The 11,603-nt window shown below is 38.7% G+C and overlaps 1 protein-coding gene across 5 annotated transcripts; it reads left to right on the plus strand.

Moving 5' to 3' along the window:
- Positions 1–872: 872 nt before the first annotated feature.
- On the plus strand, positions 873–6,542 carry LOC126614560 (uncharacterized). Of its 5 annotated transcripts, none has more exons than XM_050282211.1 (9): positions 873–1,071; positions 1,597–2,690; positions 3,009–3,127; positions 4,155–5,096; positions 5,180–5,492; positions 5,605–5,770; positions 5,966–6,071; positions 6,166–6,312; positions 6,349–6,542. In XM_050282211.1, the coding sequence occupies exons 2-8, from the start codon at positions 1,863–1,865 to the stop codon at positions 6,281–6,283; spliced, it is 2,592 nt and encodes an 863-aa protein (XP_050138168.1). In that variant the 5' UTR covers positions 873–1,071; positions 1,597–1,862; the 3' UTR covers positions 6,284–6,312; positions 6,349–6,542. The 5 variants fall into 5 exon arrangements, with proteins under 5 accessions (XP_050138168.1, XP_050138169.1, XP_050138167.1 ...); XM_050282212.1 differs by having other exon boundaries at positions 6,355–6,542; XM_050282210.1 differs by having other exon boundaries at positions 6,363–6,542.
- Positions 6,543–11,603: the final 5,061 nt, after the last annotated feature.

The following is an 11,603-nucleotide window of genomic DNA, read 5'->3' on the forward strand; positions in this document are numbered from 1 at the left end:
GTTAGTAATAATGTTGTTCAAAATTTTATTTGGTGAGATTCAAACCTAAGACCTCTTAGTTACAAGTAAAGATGAATACTACTAGATCGTAGTACTGAGTGATAGCTAGTTATGCCTTTATCTTTGCAGATAAATATATATATGTACGTATATGTGCTCCACATCCTTCGTAAACTTAATTCTATTGGTTGGCACATCTTTGTCATATGATATGGTATAAACATTAAAATGATTGTATTACTTTTTTCTTTTGATAATAAAATTACATAAGTATTCTTTCAAATTAATATTCGAGAAACACTTTAAGTGAGATTTTTTATGGATTATCTGCTACCTTATTTGTTTTACATAATATTTTATAATATTAATATAAAAATTAACGGTAAACTATAAGCAGACATATTTGAGAGAACCCTATAACATTTCTCCTAATATTATTCCAACAAACGTATGGTGAAAAATGCCTCAAAGGTTGTACTATCTCCATCGAAATGGAAGAAAACGCAACCGGTCTCCAATAATTTAAACCATATTTTCTTTCCATCATAAATTGATAATTAATTTCTTTGAGTAATGTCATAATAAATTGGAATAATAAAAGGGAGCCCACTCACTGACTTGCACACACCACTGAGATCCTTACAAAAGGAAGCCAACCAAACGGCGCCGTATCCCCTAACGACTGACATCCAAACGACGCCGTCTCCATCTCCCAAGCTTGCTCCCCACTTCCCGTTAAATTTAAGATTTGGCAGGTTTCGTAAAACGACCGAACGAACACGTGCCACGTGACAGCCCCTGGCGGCCCCCCCTAGAAATTTGTAGACGTTGGCGTGACGGCAAATATTTATGGGGGAAAAGCCTCCCAACCGTTTACTGTGTCGATTTATTCTTCGCAAATTCGCCGCTCTTCCCTCTCTCTCTCTCTCTCTCTCTCTCTCTCTCTCTCTGAAACTTCCACTTTCTCTCTCTAAATCCTCTCTCTCTCTCTCTCTCTCCCCCTGTTATTTTCTACACAGCTAGGGTTTTCGTTTCCTTTACTCCCAAATCATGAGGCAGAGAGCTTCGCTGGTAAGTTTCTCACTCCTCAAATTTCCCCAGTGTTTTATTTAAATCCTCGCGGTTTCATGCTCTGTTCGGTGATTTCGTGGGTTTTGATTTCTCTGAGTGGTTGATTTGTAATGCCGATTTAGTTTTGGATTCAATTTTCTGTTTGGTTTCCGAGAAAGTTTAGGGAAAATGATGGAAAATGGATTTGTGAATCTGGGGGTTTGGCTGTTAGGTGTGGTAAGTTTAAGGTTGACCAAGTCTAAATGTGGTGTTGGGATGTTAGTGGGGTTCCAAATAATGGGGAATATGGGATTCTACGGCTTAGTTTCTTGTCCGTTTGTGCATTTTCTCAGAGACCAAACAGAGGATTGAGGAGTCGTTGAATTTTGACTCCGGTGATTTCGGGGTTTTGGATTTTTGGCAAGTTTTTGTTTCTTCAATTTCTTCCCATCTACGTTTTGAGGTATATAATGTAGGCGTTCTTTTAACTAATTGATAGTATTTTGAAGGTAAAATATTGATTTTGTTTTTGTTTTCTGGATACAGCAAAGGTGAAGGAATATGTCACAGCTGTGATGATTTATTGAAGGAATTGGATAATTAATGGGTGTTGGGTTGGATGAATATGTTTTATCACCGTTGTCTTGGCAATGATGACAGAGACAATGGCTACGAGCTTAGCTAATCTTGCTGAATTTGATGATCTGTTTTTTTAAAGAATCATCTGATTGTAATTCCTGTAAAGAATGCGCCTTTTTATGCGTTTTATACAGATGGGTTGAAGAACGAGTTTTTAGTTTGGATTTTCGAGAATGGCTATTGCTGGTCCACACAATGTTTCTGTGCTTGAACCTTCCTTCCTCAGAGACTCTCAGTCTCATTCATCTAGGCGAATACGTGACGAAGGGAGCATGAGTACCCGCGCATCCTCCCTGCTACGAAGGTGGCGAGAGCTTGAGGATGAGCATGTCTCGAGTCGTTCCCAAGAGAGAGATAGTGAGAGGTTGATTCTACAAAGGAGTGATAGGTTGATAGATGAGATCTCGAGAGCAGACACTACTGAAGACCACGGTAGTGACCACCCAGGTGATTTGGAGGATGTGAGAGTGGGTGAGAGTGAGTGCCGATTATGGTCCCGAGGTCAAATTGGGTCGTCAAATGAACATGAGGAGTGCAGTAATTTTAGCAGTGAGCATTCTGATTTTGGGGAGGTTGAAAGGGGGAGGGTGAGGCAAGTTTTCAGGGAATGGATGGCTTGTGGTGGGGCTGAATATATGTCAAATGGTTCTCGTTTGAATAACAATTCAAGGGCAGACTGGCTTGGTGAAACTGAACAGGAGAGGGTGAGAATTGTAAGGGAGTGGGTGCGACTTAACAGCCAGCAGAGAGGTGCTTCTGGTGACAATAGAGGAGAACAACCTGCTGAAATTGGTAATCAAATTGAAAGAGTTCGTGATGGATTGATTGTTAACCAAACTGAAGGCCGGTCTGGGCATACACGAAGGGGAATTCGTAAATTATGTGGTAGACAGGCTATGCTGGATATGGTAAAGAAGGCTGAGAGGGAAAGACAAAGGGAACTTCAAGTCTTGTTGGAGCACCAGGCTGTATCACAGTTTGCTCACCGCAACCGCATTCAGGTTCATGGCTATAATGCTTTCCATATCTTCACTTGCTTATCATATGGGTGCTCTGCTCTTTAAAAATGGGTTTTTTGAGTTAATTATACTTGAACTTACATCGTAATTTTTGTGAAAGTTTGTAAGTATGATTTTTATTTTCATCGGATAATGTGAATATCCACACAGGTGATATTTGAACGAAAACCAATATTGTTACTTGTTAGCGCTATATTATATAAGTGTAATAATGCGTATTTCTATTGATTTTAAACTTTAAGGCATGGAAAATCCTTTTGGGTACTGGTATACCAATATTGTTTCTCTTTTCTCCTGCAGTCATTGCTTAGAGGAAGATTCTTACGAAATGCTAGAGTGATTGAGGATGAGAGACCTACTTCCATGGCTGAAAATGAATTAGGTTTATTGAGACAAAGGCACACAGTCTCTGGTCTAAGGTATTTTTGCGCTGCTTTAATTTGAAAAATATTTATCTTTCATTTTCTTTGCAAAGTTGTACTCTAATTTGTTTTCGTAAGTTTTGCTTAACTTTTCATTCTACCCTTTTGTTCGGGTTACTGTGGGATTTCTTTGTAAATTTTGTGCAATTAAATAGTTGGAATTGCATCGTCTCAGAGTGATGATTTGACCCATCCTTATAATTCTCTTTCCTTTTCGGTATCATTTGTATTTTCTTTTTGTTTGTATTATCTTCCAAGGTTTGTTCATGGATGGCTATTTGATATATCTCCCAACCTCTATTGAATCGTGAAATTGCTTTTGGTATAATATGTTTAGTTTATGGGGGTTGAAGGGTGTTCCACAATAGAAAGATGATTGTGGCCTAAATTACATTAGGCAGATTGTGAAGTTTTTAAATTTTGATTATTTGGAAGGTGCCAAAACATAGCTATTAGCTTGTGCTCGCAACTTATTTTAATGGTCAAACAAACAGGTGAACGTGTTCTGGACACACTATTAAGTGGGAGGCTGTCAAGCTGTACCAGTTTTCTTCAGTTTCCCTTCTTCCCCACTGGTTTTGTGTATGAAAAGTTTTAAACAACAAACAATTTACCTTTCACACAGTGAAATTGAACTCGAATTCTTTTTCTTAACCCCTTATCACCATTTCAGTATGATGTGGCCCTGTAATTGCTGCTTATGGTGCTGTTCTGACTGGTAGTAAATAAGGAGTTGATTGTGTTTTTGGACTTTGTCCCATGTAATTTTTTGTTTTTGACACTAGTCATGTATGTAGTATAGTATGTGATGTAAATATAGTTTCACCCTTAGAGCATCTTTTAAATCTTTATTATAGACTGTGGTTCCATTAATATGTTTTTTCGTTTTTATCATCGAAGTTGTCAGTGAATCTTTATTTCATAGATTAATACTGAATTAAGTTTTTATTTCAACATTTATATTGAAAAAAAGAATGTTTTTATTTATTTCTCATCGATATTTTGAAATCTATTCTTTGAGTAGGGACGGTTTTTGCTCCAGATTGGATAGTTCTGTTTCTGGTCCAGTAAGCAGCAGCCACTCTGAGACATCTTCTAGTGTTTCTATTGGTAGTAGAAATGGCGATACTCAAGTAGACAACACACATGAGGTCCTAGCTGGGTCTTCTGAACAATCTGCCACTAATGATGAGGCAAGTGAGGACCGAGAACATCGCTGTGGTATATCAGATCGCACGGATTTAGGTGGCAACGCCGTTCAAGACATAGATTCAGAAGAACCTGATGCTTCTGTAGAGCGCTGGCAAGAAGAAGTTCCAGATAATGTTGTAAGAGACTGGCAATGCTCAACTATCACTGAATTTATTGAAAGGAGGGATGGTACTGGTCCTAACATGATTGGGGACTTACATACAACCACTGCCGTTGAGCAGCCCCCAGAAACTTTGCAAGATGATGCTGGACACAGTAACATGCGAGAAGTCAGTGATATGTCTAATGAGCAGTCTGAGCCGAGTGGGGAGGCAAGTGTAATAGGTGAACGATCTGATCATACATATAATTTACGAGGAACTGTGCTTGGGGATGTAAATTTTCAAGAATTTACTTCTCAGGTACAACAATGGCAGGATCAAGTTTCAGAAAATGCCGAAGGGGTCTTGGAACAACCTGTTGTTGAGTATAATGACTTGAGAGAAAACGTTGGGGAAGATATAGCTGAGGAACAGCAGGAAACAACTGCTTATGAATGGCCCCAGGAGTTGTTGGAGAGCGAAGATAGAGAAAACAGTCGTATTGAAGAAGTTCCTGAAGTTTGGCATGAGGAAAGTGGTTTTCAGGAGGCTGTTCAAAGTTGGTTAGAAGAGCCATCGGACCAGGATGTTTATCCGGTCAGGCAGATTGATACATTTTATTTTCCGGATGATGATAATGCTCCTGGTACTGAGCTAAGGGAACTCCTAAGCAGGTATGACATGTTATTAATTTATGAATATGCCGTAGGCTTCTGATGGATCTGTTTTTCTTATGGAAATCTTATTAATGTTGCAGGAGAAGGGTCTCTAATCTTCTTAGTAGTGGTTTCCGTCAGAATCTAGATCGACTGTTACAATCATATGTGGAAAGGCAAAGTCATGCTGCCATTGACTGGGAGCTGGATGATACATCACCTTCTCCTGAATCTGCAGAACAGGATCTAGAGCAGACTGGTGCATATCGAAATGGGGGTCAAGTGCATGCTGTTGATAGTCGTAGTCCTAGTACTGCTCTACGATCACAGCAAATACCTTCCTCTTCACTTTGGGACCAGGAGTCACACCCTGATAATTGGCCACAGCATGACATGCATCAACGTTATGGAATTGTGAGTTTGCACAATGCTTCTCATATCTTAATTTATGGTCCGGTATTGAAACACTAATATTTTTTATGCCTACCTTTGGATTATTTAATTGACACATTGCTTATGGATACAGGACTGGGATATAATTAACGATATGAGGATTGACATGGCCAGGCTACAACAGAGGATGAATAACTTGCAACGAATGATGGAGGCCTGCATGGATATGCAACTTGAGTTGCAGCGCTCGATAAGACAGGAAGTTTCTGATGCCCTGAATAGATCAGCTGGTTCACAAGGTTTGTCTACAATACATTGACCACTCTCAGTTAGCTTTGTGAAGTTCTGTCCTCATAATATTTCTAGATGGCATTCTTATACGAGGGAAAGATGTATGTATAACACGTTTCTCCCACATTTTACCATGTAATTTCCCTCTTGGATGCATTGTGTGCTTTCTTTGAATTGACTTTGTGAGGTGCCTTCTTTTGCAGGGGCGTGTCAAGACGGTCTGCTAGAAGATGGGTCTAAATGGGATCATGTAAGGAAAGGAATTTGCTGTATATGTTGTGAAAGCAGCATCGATTCTTTATTGTACAGGTAAAACTCCAAAACATGTACCATCGTGATTCAATTTTTCGGCATGTAGAGATTCTAACACCGTTGTCCGATTTCTGTTGATTTCTTCTTACAGATGTGGGCACATGTGCACATGTTCACAATGTGCTACCAAATTGGTTGAGAGTAGCGGAAAATGTCCGATGTGTAGAGCACCCGCAATTGAGGTGATTCGTGCTTATTCCGTGTTGTAATTTGAGAAACAAAGTTAAATTAACAAACGATATATATATATATATATATATATATATATATATATATATATATATATATATATATATATATATAGCAATCATACGTTTTTGCAGCCACCATCCAATCTCTTTTTTCTCTCTGTTCTTTGTTCCTTGGTGGCATGGCGTCTTATGTATTTGGAAATTATGATTGACATCGCACTGTCTTTGATTCAATTTTAATTTAGTAAAATAGAATGCAAGGCTCGTATACCATAAAGTCAGCACATATACTTCTGAATTCGTGACGGTTCACTTTTAGTTTAGCATATTTAACTTGCGGTTTACAATAATTGAAATTTAGACTTTTCACTTACTAGTAAAAAATATTACTAGACGTTAGTACTATATAGTGTGCTTTAATTTAAAAGGATAAGAGAAATTCTTCAGTGTAATGCCTTCTAGAAGAAATGCGAGCTTCTTGCGGCAACATGCTATGGGGTGGTAGTCCTGCTTATGGGGTCAAATCAATAATTTCTAAGAAGAAATATTTAAATATCAATCTCATCGATTTCATAAGTATCATTCCAAATCCCAATCCCATCAATTGAATCGTTTTTTCGAGCAATACAAGACATCTAAGTCATATAAGTAAAAAGATCCATTCATTGATATGAAAAAGAAAAAACGTGAACGGTGGTAAAATAGAATTCTTGGTTCAGTTCTTGATCTCAAACAGTAATTCGATTGATGACAAAGAAAGAGAATTCTTGGTTCAGTTCTTCACCTTAACGACAAAAAAACAAAGGATTGATCAAATTCTATTGAGTCTGACTCATATTGATCATTTATCAAAGAATGATTCTTCAACGTAACGCCTAGTGTCATAATATAAGTGATTGTAATTTTTTTTTATGTATTCAACCGCTTGTAGTTCTTGTTTGTAGACGTTTTAAAAATAATTGAAAGAGTTTTTAGAGAAAAACACTTCATTGTATCTTTAGGATTTACTTGCATTTTTACTAATGATTGATTCTATAAACATTTTTGTAAACACGAAATTTTCCTGCGACAAACGAGACAAGAACACGTGTACAAAATAATATTTGTATTAATGATTTAGGGGTTACAATCTCTCTCAAATTTGATCATCTTATTCGATCTCAGTAAGGTGTTGATTTGTGGATGTGCGATTGATCCAAGGGCCGTCGAGGCTTGATCTTGGATGAACGGTCGAAAGTTTTCTTTAAGGGCCATTGGGGCTTAATTTTGAAGGTTGAGGGAAGTTTCTTCAAGAGCCTTTGGGCTTGATCTTGAAGGTTGATGGATGAACGGATCTTCAAGGCTTTTAGGCTTGATCTTGAAGAATTGTTGATGAACAGATCTTTAAGGGCTTTTTGGCTTTATCTTGAAGAATGGTTGGATATGTGGATTTGTTGATGTTGTTGATCTAAATGGCTGTTGGGGCTTGATCTTAGGATGAACGGATGATGAACGATGAACGATGAACGCTTTCTTCAAGGGCCGTCGGGGCTTGATCTTGAATTGGAGGAAGTTCCTTCAAAGGGCCGTTGGGGCTTGATCTTTTGAAGGTTGGGTTGACGAAGAACGAAGAGAGCTTTCTTGATCCTTCGGGATTTGCTTGGGAGCTTTGGAGTTTCAAAGCTTCAAGGTTTTGGTGTGAGGTGAATTGGTTATGAATTTCTTTCCAAATGAATGCCTTGGCTTCCTATTTATAGAATTCCAAAACTTGATTTTTGGGTTTAAATAATCAGATGAAATAAATCATTTCTGCCAAGTGTTGACACGTGTCCTACTTGATGACTTTTTCGATTTATTTTGATTTTTCATTTAGTCACACGCTACGTGTAAAATTTATATGACACGTGAGCGTTGAAATTGTAACTATTGGTCAACATTTATTTCACCGAAATTTTGATGTCTACAATTTTCACCGAAGTTGCTTTTAGTAATTTTAAAAACACTTCCAAATGAGCTTGTAAGGTTCCCCCGACATGCTAAAAATTTCATCATGAAATGACTGGACCGAATAACTCAATCGGAAGTCCAAGACCTGAATGGAGAGAAAGAGGGAGAAATAGAGAAAAAAGAGAGAAGACAATCTAAAACATTCAATTATTAAATGAGTAAGAATAAACTAAATACATCGACTATAGTTCGACATTTGTAAATGGGCTAACAATCCAAAAAGTGTTAGGCCCCCAGCGAATTAAACACGGATTAATATGTTTATTTTTAATTGGTGACATATCATTTGGTTTGCAAAGTTGGTCTAAAATTTTGATCTCCCACAAATATTATTGATGAATTAATACTAATATTGTTCTTGTAAGTCAAATATTACTACTACTGTCCTTGCAAGATTAGCATCTATTGAAACAGAAAAACACTTGATCCACTTGATCGTAATTTTCGTGGCTATCGTTTTGAGACTTGCTTGAGTAACTTTTGAAATGAGGTATTCATCAATTCCCCTCATGAACTTGTGACCATTGGCCAATTTCCCCCCTCAACTTTAATTTTGGCCAATTTCCCCCCTCAACTCTCATAATTAGTCAATTTCCCCCCTCAACTTTAATTAGGCCAATTTCCCCCCTCAACTCTCATAATTAGTCAATTTGCACCATACTGTTAATTTTTTTTAATTTTCCATCTATTCTTTTTTTTTTCTTTCAATCTTTCTAATAACTTCCAACAAAGTAATAAAATTAACATAAACTCACCTGTGTTGTGGTCTATTTTATCTGACAATATAGAGATGAAAGAGATGTGTGTTTGTAGAATTGTAGGGGAATGTGTGTGTTGTTATCCCTCCTACATTGTGTCTTTATTTCTAGTAGTAAAGGGAGAGAAGATATTCCTTATCCTCCAAGTAATACAAGTTGTAATAGTAAAGGATAACTAGAATCAAATCTAATATAGGATTTACACAATCATACTTATTCTAGGAATGTTTACAACACTCCCCCTTGAGTGTGCAAATACTTAAGGTAGATTCAGCATCATGCAGAAGTTGAGGAAGTCGACTCGTCGACACTGATTCCAAGAAACAACGCTTATTCTCAATAAGGTAGGAACTTGCATAAGTAGTAAGTCTCACTAAAAAAAAACCCTAAGGCTATGGCAAAAAACCCAAGTAGGGACAAAATCCATAGTCTAAGGAAAAATGCGTGAGAAATGCAAAGTCAAAAGAAACATCTACATGACGTCATCAGGGATATGACCAGCCCAAGGTGGGTGCCTCGTTAAAACCTAGTTAGGTAGCAAAAACCCAGTGGGAAAAATGCTCCTAATCGTAGGGAAAAAGAGTACATTAAGATCAAGCAAGTATCCAGAAGATACTCCCCCTGAGTTTGACATAATTCCAAAGAGAAATAGCAAAGTTACAACTCAGAAAATTTACGCATACCAATTCCATGAACAAGCTTCTGAAACGTCGCCTTCGGTAGTGATTTGGTGAAGAGGTTGGCCAGATTGTCTTGTGATCGGATTTGCGTGACTTCAATCTTCTGATGCTCTTGTTGTTGATGTGTAAAGAAGAACTTCGGCGCAATATGCTTGGTGTTGTCTCCTTTGATGTAATCCTTCTTGAGCTGTTCGATGCAAGCTGCGTTGTCTTAAAAAATCGTCGTCGGGGCATTAACGGCGGGATGAAGATCACAGGAGCTTCGAATTTGGCCCATTACTGCTCTCAACCAAAAGCATTCCCGAGTTGCTTCATGTAAGGCGAGAATTTCAGCATGGTTAGACGAAGTGGCAACTAAGGTCTGTTTAGTTGACCTCCAAGATATTGCGGTGCCTCCAAGGGTAAAGACATAACCCGTTTGAGAACGCGCCTTGTGCAGATCAGATAAGTATCCAGCATCGGCATAACCAACAAGGCGAGAATCAACCCGATGAGCATAGGGTGCGGTATCACTCGAGGATTCGTAGGGATAGAATAAGCCCAAATCCGTAGTACCCTTAAGGTAACGGAAGATGTCTTTCACGCTAGTCCAATGTCTGCGTGTTGGTGCATTGCTGTATCTTGCCAAAAGATTAACAGCGAAGGAGATGTCGGGTCTAGTGCATTGAGCTAAGTACAATAAAGCGCCTATCGCACTTAGATAAGGAACTTCAGGTTCCAAAATCTCTTCATCATCCTCCTTCGGACAGAAGGGATCTCGCTTTGCATCTAGCGTACGAACGACCATAGGAGTACTCGAAGACTTCGCTTTATCCTCATTAAAACTGCGCAACACCTTCTGGGTGTAGTTCGATTGATGTACTAAGATTCCATCCGAATAATGCTCTATCTCGAGACCGAGACAGTATTGAGTCTTTCCTAGATCTTTCATCTCAAACTTCGACTTCAGGTGCGAAGCAGTTATCGCGAGCTCTTCACGAGTTCCGATGAGATTCATGTCATCGACATATACTGCAACAATCGCAAATCCAGAATGTGACTTCTTAATGAACACACAAGGGCATAGTTCGTTGTTCACATATCCCTGACTAGTCAAATACTCACTCAGACGGTTATACCACATTCTTCCGGATTGTTTCAAACCGTATAGTGAACGCCTCAGCCGAATTGAGAGCGTGTTCCGGGGTTTGGAAATATTTGAACCAGTCAATGTAAGTCCTTCGAGAACTTTCATATAAATTTCCGTATCAAGATCCCCATAGAGATACGCGGTTACTACGTCCATCAGCTGCATATCCAGTTTTTCGGAAACTACCAAACTGATAAGGTATCGAAAAGTAATCACATCCATAACGGGTGAGTAAGTTTTGTCATAGTTAATCCCGGGGCATTGTGAGAAACCTTGTGCTACAAGACGAGCTTTGTAACGCATAATTTCGTTCTTCTCATTACGCTTCCGAACGAAAACCCACTTGTAGCCAACGGGCTTCACATGTGGAGGAGTAGGAACTACAGGTCCAAACACCTTACGTTTCGCAAGTGAATCAAGTTCGACTTGGATTGCTTGTTTCCAGTTTGACCAATTAGCTCTATGTCGACATTCATCAACGGAACGCGGTTCAATGTCATCGCTCAACATGATCTCAGTAGCTACTGCAAATGTTAATGCATCGTCGATAATCATCTCATTTCTACGCCACACATCATCTAAGCTAGCATAATAGACCGAAATCTCATAATTCTCGGGAGGAGGATTCGTCTCTTCAAGGACGCTTCCATAATCTAGAATTTCCTCATGAGTTGGGTAAAATGAGTAAGCGATAGTCGGATTCACGGTAGGCTCTTCAGGACCTTGTGCCGTGGTTTTCCTCTTCCGGGGGTGTGAATCCTTTGAACCAAGGGGTCTGCCACACT

The sequence above is a fragment of the Malus sylvestris genome, chromosome 3 (assembly GCF_916048215.2).
Source record: "Malus sylvestris chromosome 3, drMalSylv7.2, whole genome shotgun sequence".
NCBI classification, from domain to species: Eukaryota; Viridiplantae; Streptophyta; class Magnoliopsida; order Rosales; family Rosaceae; genus Malus; species Malus sylvestris.